Genomic DNA, 21,698 nt, shown 5'->3' on the forward strand with positions numbered 1-21,698 from the left:
ATTTCTTGCAAAGTAGTACAACTGTCGTTTATTCAAGGCCTTTTGCCAGACAAATTAACAAGCTTGTCGTGTACGTTGAATATTTGAGTATTTCAAACATTGTTATAAATATACAAAATTGATACTATTGGGGAACATAAAATATATTTAAATATTTAATAAAAATATCGTAAACATAATATTGTTTGTTTAAAAAAATTATATTTTTATTGTATTAATATATTTTAACTATATTATAATATATTATAATTATAATTATATTTTAATAGTTTAAAAAAATATAATTATTTTTTTCTATACTGAAATTGAACGATAACAGTAGTTTATAATAATATTATATTGCTCACAATAATTATATTTCATATTTATTATGCTTGCTAATATCCTATTTTTCAGTTGAAACATTATTACATCAAATGAACAATATTAAATTGCTAAAAAAAAGATAATTTAAAGAATTTTGAATAATATACTATAAAATAATAATAATAATGAAATCATATGATGTTATATTTTTACTCTCAATAGAGTTGTCGGTCTTCGAATCAGTTACCTCTTCGACATTTATAATGAGCGCAATATTTCGTCACACGATGTTGACCTCACTGAAATTTAAAATGAACTGTTTACAAATACAGAACTGATTCTGAAATTTGTCACAAGATTTCACTTCCAATCTCAACAATTAACAAGGGGTTCCAATTACTAACAATAGCACCCATGCATCATACTCACTATCTCACCACAATAATAACGATTTATTGTTTATTTATTTCTCGTGACATCATTTTTTTTTCATCGGAAGATCAAAGATTACTAATTATTATTTAATAAATATAAAATATGTTTAAAACAGATATCATATCACTTAACTAGGTATTCAAATACTATGTAACGAATTATAAAGATATATTATACAATAAATTTGGGATTATCAATAATTATCACATTTTTTTTTTCTTATCGATCTTAAATAACGGAAACTATGGACATTATCATTTTGTATGGTGGTTTACGGTTGGTTGAGGAACACACATGTATGTGGGGCGAGGATTCGTCACTAAAATCCCGGGTGGTCACCCATCCGGGAACTAATGACGTTGGCCGATACTCGACCTCAGAACACGTTGGTCAAACATGGAGGCACACTAGACGCCTAACACATTTTTATGCGCATCCTAACTATATTCACTTCATGCATAATATTTGTATAACATACACATAAAACATAATAGGTACCTAATTATATAATATCACATACCAGGACGGCAGAACGTATCTATTTATGAATTCCACTAGTAATTTACACATTATTTTTTATTTTAATTACCTAAATTACCACGAGACCGTAATCGAATTTTTCTTTTTCTCAGAAAGATAACTGCACTACAATAATTATTAATTATTACGAGTACTTACGCCAAGACTTACTGACTCGAGGCATTGCAATTATTTTAACTCTCTAAGCGTTAATCTTTCAATGATACTCGTACCCGTTGATTTGCCGTATGTTATCATAATATATCTTTGTTATAATAATATATAACAATTTATTATTGTTAGTGTAAGTACTCGTTCATTACGTTTAAAAAATGTTTTTCTAACGTACATAATAATCGGGTTTTGAAAGTCTAAAAAGTGTTCATCTCTATAACTATTTTAATTTTTAATTTGTTCGAAGAAAAACCCCATAGACAAACATAAATAATAAAACATAATACTATAAATTATCGGTGAGCTACATACAGGTGATAATTAATGTATACAACTGTAAATATAATCGTTTTTCAACACTTGGTAACCCGAGAGTTGAACGTTTATAGATTTCCACGAAAAACATTACACCGAGTGATATTCTACAAATGCATCGTAAATTCATAGTAAATAATTGTATAGGTATTAACTACATGAAGTATTGTATAAATGTTCTTATGAGTTATAATATATTATGTACCTTAAGTCCTAAACATTTGGAATACTAACAAAATACATTATATATATATTAAATATTTATCTTAAACGTATTTCATATTTAAAGGCATTTTTTGGCTTATATTATAATATAGTAACTAGTAAAAAAATATTAAACAATATATAACATTTGTTATATTTTGATTTCTGTTTTTAAGAAATATTCTTTAGTTGAATTATTATTCTTATATTATTATTATATTATTCTTATAATTATTAAGAATAATAATTATAAGATTTTAAAAATAATATGTTAAAATACTAATTTAATTTTAAGTTTTTATAAGGTTTAGAAAGCCTAAAAAAATTCAAAAGTTACATTATATAATTATTATATTTATTTATTTGGATTTCGTTATGAAATAAATAAATTACTTAGATCTTTATAACAGCAAGTACTTACTTTTTAAGAATTCAAGATACAGATACAAATAAATTATAAAATCATATCAACGAGAAAAAAAAATTTTATTATAATGAACCAATAAAATTAATCTTTTCAAACATATTATGTTTTATTTATTATGATAATAATTACAATAAATCTTTATATTTAAGAATAAATATATACTTGTTTCCTGTCGAAAATTTACCTTCACTTTACATTCAACGTTCGTAGATATTTGTGGTCTAATGGTGCGCCGTTAAAATATTTTAGATTCTGAGCGGAGCAATGAATGCATAAATTGATCTTACAATGATGAGAGTTTTATTTTTACATTTTTTGTTCTGTCATCACGTTTTGGAGCAACATAAAAACATAATAACTTCAATGTTTGACATTAAATGTGGTTTCTGAGAGCAAATTAGATATATATTTGACTCGCCTCCCTCACACAAAAAAAGTTTTACAAAAATACTATGCAAAATAAAATAAAAAGTGGGTAAGTGGATATCGCTCTGCTGTACAGTAGGTTATAAGTTGGTCACTGTATAATGGATGGTATTAAATTTGAATTCAATGATGATTCTAATATCATTGTATACGAAAAACGATTCTGAGTGAAGACAGGATATTTTATACTATTTTAAATTGATATTACTTATTATTAATACGGTAGCTGGTAAGTTGAATTAATATTATAAAATTACAACAAAATAACTAAAATCATTATTCTTGGTTATTCAGTATATTGTAATTTTGTCCAAACTTGAAAATAAAATAACTATAAAAAATTTTTTTGAGATTTTTTTTGTTACGAAATAACCTTTTTACGTGTTAGAAAATAATGTTCGTGATGTTGATGAATTTTGTTAAAACATAAACTCCAAACACTTGTAAAATTAATTGTAAATATTATGTATGCACAATTTTTTTTATATGCTTTTAAATTTTTAAATTTTTAATTTGGTAAATGTTGTTAAAAATCTAAATTTAAAAGCAAATAAAAAAAAAACTTTGCATACATAATATTTACAATTAATTTTACAAGTGTTTGGAGCTTATGTTTTAACAAAATTCATCAAAATCACGAACATTATTTCTAATTAATTTGTAGCTAAAAATGTTTTTAATTTTTATACTCAAGGTTTAAAAATTTAATTTTCATACGTTTCTCTTGCTCAAATTAAAAAAAAAATGTAAGCCTAAGGCCACTTTTATTTTTCACGAACGTCAAAAGTTCAAATTTAGATAAAATTGAATATTATTCGTAAACGTAAAATAACGATTTCTCCACAAAATAATTGTAGTAAATTGTAATTATAAAAATAATAATCGTAGACACATGCAACATTCAACTGTTACAACGATTATGTTTTCTATATATTATTTAATATGATTTACCAAGCATGCTCATCCCTCACTTTTTCTTTAAATTATGAGTTTATTATAATTTTGATTTTTGGAAATTTTAAATAATAAATATACTTAAAAACCAAATTCTTAAATTTGTTAGTACTACCAAAAGTATATCTTGTGGTGATACAAACTTCTATTTTTTAAACGAGAACCTTGTTTTTACTGTAAATTTTTAAGTGGATAATTTATTTGAAAATAAGTTAAATAGTCTATATAAATAAATTATAATAATTTCCATAAATATAGTAGTTGATTATTGTTTCCACTACCTAGGAATGGTTTTTCATATGCAATGGTTTATCAGTTATCAGTGTATTAAAATTAGTAAAAAGTATTTAACACATCAATAAATTGGCCTACTCTATGACGACGTACACTCAATATCTACTATACAACAGATTGACTATTTTCTGATTTTTTTCAACTAATATAAGTCTATTTATGATGATATTATGATATTATGATATCATATAAGACGTATATTATTCTGTTCATATATTAAACTATTAAAACCATGTGTTGTAAAGATTTTCAAATAATATGATGTTTTATTAAAATTATGTGTTATGTTTTTAAACTTTTATCATCGTTTAAGTCACAAAACTATGAACAAGTACAATATTATTTTAAAATATAGATATATACCAAATTTAAAATGATTCAGGCATATTGTGTAAAATCAATTTATTGAATTTTGCAGCTTTTTGTTCTTATCACGACTTTTATCCAGTTAATGTTTACTTATTCTGTCGTAATATGTGTTAATTTTTTCTTACTTAATTGTTCTTAACTTACTCTATAACTTTATTTTCCAATCATATTATTAACACAAACTTCTTAAACAATGTACCAGGTACCCACAATCTACATGCCTAATTAATGATAAACTGGTTTCTCTGTTTTTATTTGAACACTGGTATACAATATATTTTTCTCGAAAATAAACTTTATGCTTATATCATATAAGCCATTATAGTTTATAGTATGATTTATATAAAATATTTATGACTTAGGTTATGTATATATTATTATTTTATTGTTTTTATATATAAATAAAAAAATGCACTTATATCGTATATTTTTAAGAACAGTACTTACAAAACATGTCGTATTATCCTAAATAAATTGATGAAGTAAACCAAAAAGTACTTATTTTAAATAATGTAACAATTGCAAATTGAAAATTTTTTTAAAATAACCTAATTATTAAATTCATAACATTTTTGACATCTTTAATTTGTAGAGAAAAATAAAATCAATATTATCAATGTTTTACAAAAATTCATGTTCGCCAGAGTGGAGACACTGTTATAAAAACGCTGCAGCATGATATTGTTTATTATCTATGGCGGCTATCTTGTTATCTTGATTTACGGTAATGTTTACTGCTTTTAATGATTACAATTTAGAATTAATCATATTAAATATTATAATACAGTAAAATTGTTTTTTTTAAATGGCTCCGCCTCGTAAGAAGTCTAATAATTTTAATAGTGATTTACAAAATGAATTTCCGTTTATGAAGTCAACTTAAAATTCAACTAGCATTGTTTATTGTGAAATATGTAAATGTGAAGTCGATATAGCGAATATTGGTCGCAGTAATATTAATACACATTTCACCAAAAAAAAAACATCGTTTGGCTCTAAAGGCTGCTTTATTGAGTGGAAAGGTAATTAACTACTTTAAAAATAATACTTATTCTTCAGACAATGTACTTATTGTGGTATGTTTCAAAATTAATATAATTTTTTTAATTTGTATTGTATTTTATATCTATATTTAATATAATAATAATATGTTATACTGTAGTACCTATGGGTTTTGTACTTCTTCTTTTTTTTTTTTAAATATCTGGTCACAATTGTGAATTGTATATGATTGCAACAGTATAAGTGTATAACACATTCATCTTGTTTAAATTAAATATTTATGAAGCATGGCAAATTTCAGCTATTGTACGAGTTGAAAAGGAAAAGTGTATGATTTGAAAAACAAAAATAGTTATTAGGCAGTCTAATAAATAACTTAAATAACAGTAGGTACATGTACTTTGTATATAATATATTATATATATATACCTATACGTATATAATTATATTTATTACTGTGTTAAATAAATCGTCCATATGAACATAATATTATTTTAAAACGAATAAGTACAATATACACTGACATACATGTGTTCTTTTTATGTGCGTGTGAATGCATTGTCGAAATACATATGAGTGTTTTAAATTTTCTTTTAACGAATATAGGGTACACAGTACTACACTCGAGCATTATAATTTATTTTTTACTGATGTTGGTAAGTCAAACAATACTGTCGTGTGTCCTCACCAAGGAAGACAGCTATCTAGATCATTTTCAACATCTCCACTGCGGTAGAAAAAGCAATTAAATTGAATGTATTTTTAACGATTTAATCAAACGAAAGTAGGTAAGAGTGATGCTGATGTTATGAATTATGATGCACGTTGAATTTAAAACTTGACTATATTGGATGTAGTCATTGGCTAGATAGTTGATGAATCTGTTTTATGGATTAAAAATCAAAATGTATATAGAACCTAATTATATTAATTAATATAATATAATTATGTAACGATAAATTTAACAAAATATCTCAGGTTATACTAACTTGTATACATGAAATCAATTTAAATTGTTGATTTTAAAATCCTGTGGAAGTAAAATTATAGAGAACATAAATCCCGAAACGAAATAACTTAACGAATTATTAAGTAAACCTAAAATGAAAAGAGAACGCCAACCCAACAATAATAATAATAATAATATAAAAATGTTTTAACGTTTTAAAACACGTTTGTATAGTCATCGTAGTAGAAAATCGGTTTGCTCAAAGTGCGTCCGGAAAAAATGAGAGTTAATAATTATTTGTCTAAACGTTGTAGTGATGTACAGTTGAAATTAAATGGCAGACATTGTCATCATTGACTATTTGAAAACGAAAACAAACTTTTTTACTATTTACAAACAGTTTGAATAAAATGAAAACGACTGCCGGTTGTGTTCTCGTTATTCAATATCAAATCGCTACGACAAATACACTCAAAAAACGTTTGGTGAGTCCAACACTATGTCGAGTCGTGGAACAGACTTTGTATAGAACTATGTACCTACATATTTCGTTGGAAATTGGCAATGATTTGGTTATTTCAGTACCACAGTACACCTTAAACCACATGAAGGTAGACACAAACTTAACACGTTTCAAAAATAAAAATAAAATTTGTTTTGAAACGTTTGAAAACAAAAAAACTAAATTCGTTGATCTAATAATTATTTAATACCTTACTTTTATTTTACTTTTATATTCATAGACGAAAATATTAGGGGCTTGTGGGCTAAGCCACTTAACCATTGTAACCAACCCCACCAAAAAAAAACCTAAAGATTTTACACCACATTGAAACATTTAAAAATTTTCCTCCCTACATCAAAATCTTCAGCCCCCTTCCCAAATATCTCAAATACTATTTACGCCTATGCCCGATATTATGTACACAAGGTGTACGAAAAATGTGGAGAAGCTCTAAATAATTACTGTTCGCATATTTTAATATCTACATATTATTATTGTAATAACAGATAACACTGCTGCACATACATTAGGTAAAACACATTTTAATTACCTCATCAATATTAAATCATATCGCTATTATCTTGTCATATTGTTAATCTTAAGATGTATAAAAGATGATATTATTTACATTATCTTTTTGAAGAATAAATAAAAAATAAAAAAAATAAAATAAAAATATTGTTCTATTTCATAATTGTCGTCGCCACTTGCCTTTCCGGGATGTTATCTTATAAAAATCAGTCCTAATAATTAATTTAACGACCGTTTCCCAAACTATTTGAACACCCTGTATAATATAGGTTCGTATGAAAGTTAAACATAATATAGTGCTTACATACACCGACTTATGTGATGATGTGAGTACATAGAAACCGCGATGTACCGGAACGGTCGGATTCCGCGAGAGAGTAAAATATACGAATACCGTTGCGTTCGCAAGCGATATCATTAAAATGTCACACAAACGACGAGTCTGTGCATACCATTTATAAAAAAATAATATAATTTGTGATATAGCCATGTACAAATATACAAGACTATTGCCACTATATAATATATATATATATACCTACAATCGTACTGATGAATATGACAATGTATATGTATACCATACAAATATATAATATATTATATATATCAGGTATTATAGTTTGTATATTATACATGGTTGACTGTACATATTATACTATTATCGTTGTACGGACGTATAATAGAACCGTGTGTCTTTCGGTGCTGAATATAAAATATACGTATAAGTATTCGCGAAAAAGAAATTATGACGATCGTCCTTTCGTTTCGTAGCGCGCGTCTGCTTTGACAACGCTACGGAAATAATATAATGAAGAGGATCCACGACGAATACGATATTATGTATGCTTATAGTATAACAATGTTGTATCAGTCGAACCTGCAGTGTGGTCTTGAGAACGAAAACAAAATTCGAAATGGGCGACGATCGTTATTATGGTATATATTAATATGTAGTGATTGGTTTGGTAAATCACAGTGGCCAGTGGGGACGTTTTTTAAGTACAGACGTCTGTGTTTCAGCTAAACGTGGTTAAATTTACGTACACGCGAGAGTAATAAATCATATTGCGATTCTGAGTGGAGTTTGTTTCATAAAAATTATAATAATAGGCAGTACCATTGACCAGTGTACTAACTACCTATATAATATGTTTTACTAGTCAGCTCTTTCTATAAAACCTTATATAATACTACGCTATAAGATCTACTGTTTTTTTTTTTTTTTTGAACAAATGAATCCGTGTTATTTTCAAAATAATAGCTGTTTTTAGAATAATTCAAACAATGATCTCGTATTTTTCGACAAATTAAATAAAAAAAATCTGGTACTGTGCCAGCAAAAATATGGTTCTGGAGGCGCCGGGCATCGATCCCGGTACCTCTCGCATGCTAAGCGAGCGCTCTACCATCTGAGCTACGCCCCCCGATGAATGTAATGGACTAGATCTATGTATTTGAGTGAATAAATAAATCAGGTTACTGCATAGCAAACAACACCTGCAGCTATGCAACGTGTTGCAACATAGGTACTATTCATACCGGTTTGGCGCTCTACCGATTTAATTTCGACCACGATTCGTTTTTGGCGCGACGATCGTACTTTTTGAACGTGGCCGTTCTTGTGACGCGTGTACCTACCTACATAATATTATAATGCATGCGACCGTGCAAACGAATATTACTTATGGCGTGGCGACATGCCCTGTGCAGTGGTGGGAGATCTCAACAGCCGCGAAACAGGACGTGAAAAAAAGGGGACGGTAAAAATGAAAAAGGGACTGAGGAGAGAATGAGGTGCGGCGCCGGGGGTGTAGGTACGCGAGAAGACATGTGCATTGTAAACGACGGAGGCTGAAGAAAATTTACGACCATCGCACGCTATATGTATAACTTGCAACCCGAGGATAATATTATGTACGACCGTCGACCATAGTATTGTAGTTGTAAGAATTATTATCATTAGTATGATCGCTTTATTAACAGAGAAACTACTTGTTTGAATTTTGAAGTTTGAAAAATGTTGAGAATACATTCTCAATACTTTTTATTATCCAATCAATTATTTTTAATGTAACGTCCGTCAATTAACACATCTAAAAATATGTTTTGGAACAGCTAATTAAACATATATTTATATAACATGTATGAATACATGTAATTAAAATTGTTATTTATTTAAATTATCATATTATCACATATTCAAATTAAAGGTAAACACGCACGTTGCACACTTAGGAATTTGTATTCAATCGCAGCTAATGTATTTTATAAAATCGAGGCAATTCAAATGCTCAAAGTACTAGGCATAATGAAAAGAACGTATTTTTAAAATATTTAAGATATTTTCAGTGTGTGTTATCATAATTATTACTTTACCGTTTTTTTTATTCGAATAAATAGATTCAAATATTTTATAAATAATGTTACCCCCAAGACACGATAATATTATCACATTACAACAGAGCAACAGGTCATCCTTTTCATCACTAAAAAAATTATTATTTAACGTCACGTGTCTATAGCAACGTGTTATAAGCTTTAATAAAAAAATAAATCATCATCCAGAATTCATCGTAGGTACGCTAATTGTTGCCAGCAGCTGATGCTGTCGTCGCACTAAAAAAGAGAACTGTTTGTTTGGGTCTTCGGTCCGGCGTGTTACCGTTTTTTTACGTTACCTATATAATAATATAATATATAAATGTATAGTGATATTATTGTTTTTATCATTATACACACAAAGTATTCGGATTTGCGTCCGGCCAAACGCATATCATCAGCAGCAGGCTTTCTCCGGCCTATCATTATTATTTTATTTTATTTTATCATCGTTTAATGTGACGAGTTGCTACGTTTTGTTTCGTTCCGTATTCTATTTTTCGTTCACGATTCATTCACACAGACATAACCGTGTAAACGATAATGTAATATATGGTCAAAGAATCGCGCCGGTATTGTATGGAACCCGGTTGGAATTAAGACAATTCTATTATTCGTAATTATTATTATTCGCCGGTCGATTATTATACCTACGTGAAATCTCCGTAGACACGTTGCTATAACAGTATTATCTAATATTCACTTGTGTATGATAATTAACCACGATAAAACCATTAATAAAACGTTAAAATCGGATCCAATTAATGTCATTAATATATTAGGTACAGTTGCCGTAGGTATATTATTAACCCGAGTAATCGCGAGTATGAAATTTAAGACCATAATTTTTTTTAAATGATAGGTCTTTTATACCTCGGTACCAATATAATACTCCTATTGAATATTGAAAATAAATTGCGTAACATTAATAAACTATTCGTTGGCCAGACTATCGCGCAGACTATGTAGGGCTCCTAAACTTCAAATGCGCGTTTCTACAATTTAAAAGAAAAGAAAAAACGATTCGGAAAGAATCAAATTCTGAAAAGTAATCAAATTATAATGTTCGGCGCTACAACTTCTCGACAATAATTTGGCGTTTCACTATTGATGATCACCGTATTCATAACGCTACTTTTTTTCTTTTACGAAAATTGAGGTACCTCAGTGTGGTATAATGGTTTACTATTGAAACATTACCTGTGTAGTGTTTAATAGATTAGTCATCTTAGTACAGCTTCGGGTTAGTAGGTTACGTCCTATCGATACATCCGTTACCTATATGTATTATGTTTTTTGAAAATACCACTATAGGGCTTAATGGGTTTACTAAGTCATAATAATGGGTGTTCTATGGCATATGTGGTCATTTTGTTTCCATTTAAAATTTTTAAACACAACCCGTTCATTGAAACTCTTGCGTCGTTTCTATTTGTTGACGGCAGTTTAGTTATTGCCAGAACTACTAAAATCCCCGTGATAAAAAATTGTAACTTACAACTACATTAATGCGATTAAGTGATGAACTGAAAATCTTTAGATAAATTCTCCACACGAATACACGATAGTAAATATATAAATTATTATTGATTATGCAAATAAACTTTAAACATTATAGTATTCTGTATTATACATACTACATAGGTATTAGATACTGCTATAATACATAATATTACATAGTTATATCGAATTATATAAATATATTAATTATATTATTTTATATTGTGTTTAAAAATTGTAAAAAAATAACAATGAATTAAAATTTGTCGATGCTTCAAACATTATTGAAACAAAGAAAGCTTAAAAGATATTTTGGTAGTTGGATTTGCTCACGCCACTATATAACACACAATTTTTTCATATTTTAAAGTACGCAATTATCAAATTTATAATTTCTAAGTTTACGTACTTGAATATTAAAATTTTTCTTTTGATTTAGGGTATTAATAAAACATAATATCGATTTATAAAATTTGTAAACACGTTCTAAATATTTGATTATTAATTAAAAAAAAAAAAAATACATAATTTGAATACAATAATATAAAATATAATTATATCATCTCAGATAACTTGCTAGAGGACAACAGAGTGAAGTACTCGTCAAATGTTTTAAAAATAAATTTCGTTTTTATTGTTTTTGTAAGTATTCAAGTACGTTCACCCAACCACGGTATGTTTTTGAGCTGCTCACGCAGATCAACGATAGCGTGTCGAACACAATGTTTGTATTGTGCGGATCAGTTTTGGTCGATTTACTCTAAATTTCATTACTAGCCGAGCATCTGGAAACCATGAACAGTTTAATATGAAGTATAATAATATTACTTATATTATAATATTTTTCGTATTATTACGATGACGGGTCGGCGGTGATATACGGTGTATTATCGTAGTGATTCCAATTAAATTTCTACACATCGAGTGCTGCAGTTGTAGCCGTAGTGGCGTCTAGAAAATTTATTGTATTCCGATTGCCCATTTCAGATCGAAGAACGGATTTCGCGTTATATTGTTGCTATATGGGTAGATAGGCAGGTATAGGTACCGTCCGTTTATAAAATATCGAATCCAACGTATAACGCGGTCCGATTTGCATGCCTCGGCTGCGGCGTTACATATTATGATTAGTTATAATGTATAATACAACAACGGTTGTTTGTTATCGATCGGTGATAATAATGTTCATATATAACGATAATAGTATTAATAGTATTATGTGCGCGTAGAAAGTATTTCTAATCAACTCTAAGGTATAGGCACCTAATATTGTCGGTACACCGTTTATGGCCTGTATAATATAATATTATTATTATGTGTTCGGACTTTCGGTTTGTATATTTTGTATTATTCGCGAATATTCTCACCGGAAGAAATTTCTTCGGCATACGTGTATATTACCAACAATACGTCGTGTGCACGTAGGTGTAGGTACTTACTCGCGTCTCTTATTTATCCGGGTGTCATTGTCCGAAATCGTTTTCGGTATTTCGACGGGATAATAATATAATAATAATAACGCACATAATATTATACGATAAATATTTTATATTATTTGATAAATATTACAATGTGCCTATAGTTGTACCCAACTGACTGCTAGCGATTTCGCAAACAAAAACCTAAACAACATACCTGGACGCGGCTGGACCTACCTATATAATATTATAATTCATAACAATATTAAATTGTGCACCTGTGCAGAGAAATCCCGTGCGATTATAATAATATTTTTATTCGTACCTACATCTACAACGCTTCTTATAATCGTTTTGTCCGGTGTACACGTGAGAATAAAATACTCACAATATGTTATTATACAGAGGAATTATATTATGTATATTGCGCATCGTTTGTCTTTGTCGGAGACAAGTACAACACTGGGTAGTCTCTCTTGTTTCGGGACATGTTCCCAAGAATAAACACAACTCAACGCACAATACAACATATAATATTATCATGTTAGGTACACCAACAAATATGCCTATCCACTTACTACAAAAAAAAAACACACTACCTCGCAGGATGGAAAGTGTACTACATATGTTATAAGGATATCCTTTATAGAGTCTTTATACCACGTTTAAATAGTTTGCGCGTTTATACGCGTAAGGTTTACCTACGTTGTGTACGAGCCAAAGAAATTTAATTATGCTTTAATAATAGGTAACGTACCTGCCTATGTACTAAATGATATATTATTTTAGGGCATAACTATTATACTATTGTATTATTATATATTTGCGTGCGAAGTTTATGAAAGATTTTTAGTTCTATCTTTCGTTCTACAACCGTAACCGTGATCAAATTTGCAAAATAAAACCATTAGATATGTGTTTTTGGCCATTTTGGGTTAATAAACATAATATTACTATTGTAGTAGAAAAAAGTTAAGCTATAATATTGTTATTAAAGTTATTACTTAGTTATTACCTAACAAAAAAGTCGAATAATTAATGTAACGTTCAATGCAATAATATGACATTGATGATAAGCCATTATTGAAACATATTGTCGTTTCCCATACAGTAGAAATAAATTGAATAAATAATTGTTATAATATTATACAATAAAATAAAATTAGATATTATTAATTTTATGTTAATATCCACAGAATGTCTTTATTAACTTGCCTATGCAACAGATCAACCAGATATTATATGAATGTTTTATGAACCAATTTTGATTATTTTATAAATATCAGTTTATATAAATATATAATTCATATCAATATAAATATTAAATATCATACCAACAATATAATGATATAGTATAGATAATGGATATATTATGAATATATTTTTATAATATTCAACTTATATCCAAATACAAATATCTAATGTATTGTAGACACTCACATATCACCCTGCAGATATAATATTATGAATAGCTTTTTGCATCAAATTTATCTCTCACACATCAATATTAAGATATAGCTACGACAATATACGCCATATTATACCTTGGATTAGTCTGTACTAACTTGTTTCGTTTAACGGAGAACAATAGTTCAAGAAACGAAAACGAAACTTAAGTAACTGAATAAAATATACATTACCGTCCGCAGAGGAGAAATATTTTCGGTTTGCGCAACAAATACGCAGTGAATTGTTCTGATCCAGCGCAGGCGGACGTGAAATAAAAAAACACAATATAACGAGACAAAAATCCTGTGATCGTGTGGACATGGTCGGCGGTTGATGTTCACCCGAGATATGATATTGTTATCATCTAGGAATCTGAAATGAGTAAAACGAGAGATTTACGCGGCAGATTTCCTGAATCGTGTACAACTTACTGTACGGCGTTTGCGTATTTTATGCGTGACACACACAGTTGTACCTATATGGTTTTAATGATTAATAATAATAAAACATTATGATAAAATGTCGTCCACAAGAAAGACGCATTTCGACAGGGTTGTGCAGCTGTGTTCACGTCTATAGTGAAGAAAGAATACTCTATGGTGTCAGGGTAGTAATAAACAATAGTTTTTAAATTAAACTATTAGGGACTTCTTCATTTTTTTTTTATATAATATATATATATAAACTTGAATTAGTTTAAATAGAATAAAAATAAATTACAACGTATTAATAAGATTTAAAAATGAAATAACTAACAAAAATTCTGTTCGTTTTTAATAAAGTTGAATTTAAAATTAATTAAATATAGTAATTGAATCGAACAAAAACGTACTTTTATAGATTCAAGCCATATCCTGATTTATTAAATACAAGACATATACTCACAGTAAGTTGTACTGTTATTATTTTTAAAGCCGATAATTCATCAGCCATAGGTACATTAATATTATTATAAACCTGAAAAAATGATATTATAAACATGGAAATTTGGCGAAAAACAAAATCATTGCATTTGAAAAAAACCATCCAATTCCAGTCGATTTGCAAGCACTCTTACAATACTTTACAGCGATTGTCGATTTATGGCAATATCCGTATATGATCAATACTCATGGCAACGTGTGAAAGTCTTCCCGCGACACGTTATAAAAACGCATTATCACAAGAAACAATTAATATAATATACTACACGCTTATTGGGCAGCCTCAAATTAAACGAACATTTATTTCACGAAAATGGCCGAGTACCTATAGTGTATCGACGTGCGCCCGAGGTGAAAATATAATATCATAATATAATATTACACTCTACTCCGGAGACTATTACCCGCACACACCCCTTACCACTGTGACCCTGCTAAAACTATATTATAATCATCCGTCGTCGTCGTCGTCATAGACTACTCCGCGAACAACGATCGTGAGAGAATAAGAAGAAAGCACGGGTGTTAGAGGTCAAGTGCGCATTCGGAGGGGCGCCGCCCAAGAGCGGACCGGGCCAGTGGTTGTGATTCGCGCGCGTTTTCCGCTGCGGCGGTGGTATATATACTGAATGTCCGGGAAACCCAGCTATCAGTGCACGTTCCGGCGTCGAAGCATCTACAGCTACTATCGGGGCGATTTCACATACCGTCTTATTAACAGTCGAAATCGATATCATCTTCACATAATAATATACAATATCGTTGTGTTATCGTATAGTTAGTACGCGCCGTGCGGTAATTTTTGCGATAACTCGATACACCGGGTCCAGTGACAGTTCGTTTGGAAACGGTTTGCTGATAGTATAATGGATCGGTTACATCCGGTGTTGGTGTGCGTGCTGGTGATTTTAGCGTTGGGCGTTGGCCGGTCCAAAGCTTTCTGCGGGTTGAGATCCGGTGACAGCGACGAAAGAGGCAACGTAAACGATTTCATCACGTGTCTCAAGGCAAAGGCGATCGTGACACTTGACCGCATGTCTCGAGACGATTCGTTGCCCCTAACCGGATCAGTGACCCTGGTCCACGGGGACTCAACTCACCGCCGACAAAGGTCGGATCAGGGCCCAGTGGTTTCAGAACTTGAACTCCAGTCAAAACCGGACGACACACTCAACAACATGCTCTACGACAAGGCGGTCAGACTTCTCAGTGGTCGAGTCGTTAAGGTCGGTTTGCCCGAAGTTACACCAGACCAGTTGAGAACAGCCCTGGAAGAAGGTAAAAAGGATTTGAAATAAATACGTATATAAACCAATGGACATAATATAAATATATATTATGTCTATCTGTGTATAAACTACAAACCTCACTAGAGATGCATAATCGAAAAAACAGAATTTTGAAAAAAGTATAAACGACTTCTCTTTTTATTTGCAAGTATTAACTTTAGGCTAGAATTTAGGTATCTACATTTTGTCTTAAAAACTTTTTTTAACTTCATTAATATATTTAGAGTAGTTTCCCGATGTAAAATGTGTAATGCTCAGCCGACAACTATATACACAATAATAAAACGAAATTTCATCAAATTTAATGCTTAGGAATTTTTATTCAATAAAAATCAATACGCGTGATATATTTGTATACAATATATTTATAATCTATTATTGCTATACTTTAACTTAACTTAAATAATTCATGTTCATGTTTTTAAATATCTAAATATAAAATTGTTACGAAAATAAATAAAACACTAAAATTTGTTTCATTCACCAAAGTTTTAGAATTTATACTTTTGTTGTATTGGATATCAAATCTCTTAATTCAAAAATATTATAATATAGATAGATTTTTTTTAAACAATATAATATTTGAATATTAATGCATTTACACAAGATAATAACTACTCCATACTTATCAGAAATCAAAATTAAAATATATATAATTTATCATAAAAGTATATTACCAAAATATTACACATTTAATAAAAACCATGAAATATACCTCATACATATTATAATTTCTAATACTGTAAACTATTTATAGTTTTATTATTTTTAAGTTATCCTGACATTGTCATATAAACTTTTTGTTAGTGCGTAGGTATTATACATTTTTCACATTAGGAAAAATAGATATCAATAACATAAATTAATAAAATATGATAATATTATAATATTACAATAATACGTTTAACAATATGTACAGTAGTCTAAAATAAAATATTGGTGAACAATATAATACATTTACGATTTAATACATTTTACAATTTATTATTAGAAAATGATAATATTATCGTTGTCCACGCTCAAGTCGGCGTACAAAAGGTGGGTCACTTAGTCTGTAGAATTACCAAGTAATTAATACTGTAGAGTTTTTGTGAAACAATATATATATATTGTAATATGCATAATATAGACGGCATCGGACATAACAATAATAATATACTTTTTATGCAAAAACTGTGTTCTCGTCACTTCTTCATCAGCTGTAGCATAATATTATCATCTCATATTTAAAATTTAAAATAAATATAAATAATATAATTTTATCATTAAAAATAATTATAATTTTAAATCTTTGATTTACCATGTCGAAAATCTACCGTGGACGTGGCCAAATATTATGAGGGGTTAAGGGTCGGTTCGAATCCTGAACGGGCGCAGATCAGTCGGGTCTATCGGATCGGCCGGCGGCGGCGGGAAACGCGTAACGAGATAATATTATTATCATTATTATTGCGTCGATCGGGCGAGAGCCATACAATTGCGCGGCATGAGTGCGTGTTTGTGCTACATATTTTCACAAACGGGTGGCTCGTGTTTTTCATTCGGACGGTACAACACAATTGACGCGTAGCGATTTTTCAAATAACATCGAATGCAAATGCATGAAAAAAAAAAAAAAAAAAACTAAACAAACGAAAACCGAAACGAAATTAGTGTAGCGTAGGTATACTTATATATAGGTATAATATATTTTATATTATATATTATTTTTCACTTAAATATATGTATATATAATACCAAAATGGTATTACAACAATATCGCACGCGCGCGAGTGTGTGTGTGTGTGTGTGTGTCGGTCCGTCACTAATACGAGAGCGGACTCCATTCGGACAGACATACCGCACCTACATATTATACGATTTTACAATAATATAAATATGTAATTATATGTGTGTGTGTGTGTGTGTGTGTGTGTACGCGTTACCTGTGATATATTATATTATCCTTTCGCCGGGGCGCTAATTACACGCGATATGAGCAACACACAATGGAGACGACGACAACAATGACGACAAATCTAGGGCTGTGGATCGTAACAATAATAGTAATATTATGCGATTTTTCCTTTTCGCGTGGACGACATTATCGTATTGTATTGCTACAGGAACGCGAAAAACCGCGAAGTCGTCCTTGTCCGATCGGTTCGTACGTTTAATTTTTCCATAGGTACCTATTCGACCTATTCGACTTTGCCGAACGTTCGTCGCGATAACTTTCCGTCCCTGTAACTCGTTTCGTTATACGATCGATTCTCGAAACGCGTTAATAATTAATAATGTACCAAATATTGTTTGAGGTACCTATCGTAACAGTATTATACATTCGTTTTGAAATACCCTCAGACCTTACGATATTTGGCCAAAATCAAACAATATAAATTAAAATATATATTTAGATTTCAAACAATTTAACGCAATGCAATAACAATTTACTAATGATATTTCTCGGTAAATGTTTGCAAAGGTCGTGGAAAAATGAAGAAAACCATGGGAATGATGATGACGATGGGCGCCATGAAGGCGATGATGATCATACCGCTGGCTCTCGGCGTGCTGTTCCTACTGGCCGGAAAGGCGTTGATAATCAGCAAAATAGCGCTAGTCCTGTCGCTGATCATCACGCTCAAGAAGCTCTTGTCCAAGTCTGGCGGTGGCGGAGGCGGCGAGCATTTGGTGCACGAGTCCCACTCTTCCGGGTGGCCATCGGGTGGAAGCTCGGGAGGCCATGGGGGCGGCGGCTGGGACAAGAGGTCTGCGTCGCCGTCGTCGCTGTCGTCGGAGGCCGCTGCTGCTGCAAGTCAGATGTTGGCTTACAGATCGTACATCAAGCCATGATTGTTTGAAGATGGAATTACAAAAGTTCAATAATTATTGAACCACGTCATTCGACAATGCGTGTACGTCACGCACTGTAGTCATGACGCGATTATTTATTATATTAACTATTATAGTATTTATTATTATTTATTATCATCATTATATTATAATAACTGTTGTTCGTTTACGAAAGGCTAATTTCGTCAATCTTTACTATAATATGCATTAAACTTCCGAGTCCTGACACTACGGCGCCACTGTACCTACGGGAAATATTGATCATAATATTTTAACGAGACGCTGTTTTTGTACTGTTATCATAGGACATTACAATATTTAAATAGTTTATCCATCGTTCGTCTTTTTTAAAATTTTTTATGTTCTATCGCGTGTCATTTTGTTACGATATTTTAGTACTTTTTGCGTTGATTTATAATAAAACGGACTGTCGATCATGATGTTACTGTCGTATGGTTGTAAAAGATAAAAATTGTTCTGTTATTATATTATTATAATTGGATATAATATTTAAAATCATTTTGTAAAACCGTATTGTTTTTGATTATTGGACTATATACTTCTACAATTAATAATGGTGACTCAAATTTCATATTAATATGAACCATTAGTTTTATAAATTATTATTTTTTCGTTTTCGTGATCAAATCTCGGTTCACGGTCGGCATTTTTCTTCGGGCAAGTCACGGTGTCCGGAGAGAAGTGCCACCATCCCCACCCGGGCATGGAAAATACCCACGGGTGCCCACTAAAAAATCTGCCAAAACTACACAAACATGTTTACACTTACTGTTCCCTCCCCACAGTTTAAACATCACCCAATGGCCTAAGTTGCCGTGGGATTATTATTAAAAAAAAATAATAATATACTATATAACTTTAAATAGAAAAATAAAACAGAAAATTCTCTCAAACATTATAGTAGATTTTATGTTTACCTTGTTGGTTGATGTCATTGAGTAGGACAATGTAATCAATTTTTTTTTATATTTTAATCCAATGATAATATGATATATGATTCCATACGAAAAAGGGTTCTGAACGGAGACGAGATGCATAGCCTTAGCCATATTCATATTATATATGATACATTTTATCATTTCATAATTAAAAAAGATAAAAAAAAATTGAAAATGTCAAAGATCCATAGCTTAATAGTCAATAGTTATAGCTATAAATAGCTCAAAAAGCGTAAAAACATTAATGTTGTAATGACGATGACGTATAGAATAATATGCTCACATATTATATATACATTTTTTGATTATTTCGAGTACCTATCTATGGTTATTACGATATCAGTACAAGTAACATTAAATTTACAATACGCCAAATGTTAATATTAGCATTTTAATTAATATATTTTATTTTTTTTTTTGAGCTATTTATTAGCATAAGAAAATATCAATTTTTACAGGATATTTTTTAAATTACTGTAAAAAAATGTTTTTGTTCAGTCAAAAAACTTAAAAATGTAATACAATGTTCCTCATAAGTTTCTGTTAATGGAAATTAAAATAAATGTTAAGCTTAAATCCACAATAAATATTTATGAACATCTGAAATGACAATTTTGAAAAATTCCGTCAAAATCACGAATATTTACTATTCATTTTTGAGATAGAAATAAATAAAAAATGTTCTATTTATGTCTGAGCTCTTTCAATCTATAACTAGATTCCTCATAAGTGTTTCTACATGACGTAACAAAAAAAAAAAGTTTATCAGACAGCAATTTTTTTTTTTTATTCAAGTTTCAAAATTGTTTGACATCGGATATTTAGGTAAATTAACGAATTCTCATCGATCGATATTCATATTTTGTTGTAATTCAGAAACTGTAGATAAATTTTTACCAAATTTTTATTGTCATTATTTCTATATTTACATAGTATGATATAGTCTTAAAATAGTTTCATTAATGTTGAACTATTTATATAACCACATTTAAAAATTTTAATTGTTTTCATTTTTTTTCTATAAATATCAATAAAATATTTTTTATTAGGTCGAAAATCTTAATGTAATACAAGTTCCCTAATAAGTTTTTATAATAACAATTGAAAAATATACTTAGGAACAATTTTTTTTTATTAGTATTTAAATTTAAAAAAAGCATTCAAATTTTGACGAAATTAGATATATCAACAACAAATAACAATTTTAGTTTTTTTGTTGTAATTTAAAAATATTATTCGTGAGCACTTAAAATTTTAAAGTATATAGGTACATAACATTAATATTGTATACACACAATTTGACAAAAATTAATTCAATCTACTCTTAATGTCTATAATATTTAATTGTAAAACCAATTACTTTAACCTAACTATAATATCATAAAATATATTATACATGTTAGTAATATTATAGGCTGACAGACTGACTTGGCTCAGAATCGTTTTTCGTATGCAATGATTTTATATCATAGAAATTCAACTTTAATACATTCGTTACAGTGACCCTTCTAGGCACCCATCGTACGCAGAACGGTA

The 21,698-nt window shown here is 29.6% G+C and overlaps 1 protein-coding gene and 1 non-coding gene across 2 annotated transcripts; one reads left to right on the forward strand and one right to left on the reverse strand.

The window, feature by feature from the left end:
* Window positions 1–8,761: 8,761 nt before the first annotated feature.
* Trnaa-agc (transfer RNA alanine (anticodon AGC)) lies at window positions 8,762–8,834 on the reverse strand. Its single transcript has one exon. It is a non-coding gene; the product is annotated as a tRNA-Ala (tRNA).
* Window positions 8,835–15,740: 6,906 nt separating this feature from the next.
* LOC132952014 (uncharacterized) lies at window positions 15,741–19,733 on the forward strand. The gene is made up of 2 exons (XM_061024124.1): window positions 15,741–16,357; window positions 18,833–19,733. Exons 1-2 carry the CDS (start codon window positions 15,946–15,948, stop codon window positions 19,201–19,203), a joined length of 783 nt encoding a protein of 260 aa, XP_060880107.1. The 5' UTR covers window positions 15,741–15,945; the 3' UTR covers window positions 19,204–19,733.
* Window positions 19,734–21,698: the final 1,965 nt, after the last annotated feature.

This window comes from Metopolophium dirhodum, chromosome 9, assembly GCF_019925205.1.
Source record: "Metopolophium dirhodum isolate CAU chromosome 9, ASM1992520v1, whole genome shotgun sequence".
Lineage (NCBI taxonomy): Eukaryota > Metazoa > Arthropoda > Insecta > Hemiptera > Aphididae > Metopolophium > Metopolophium dirhodum.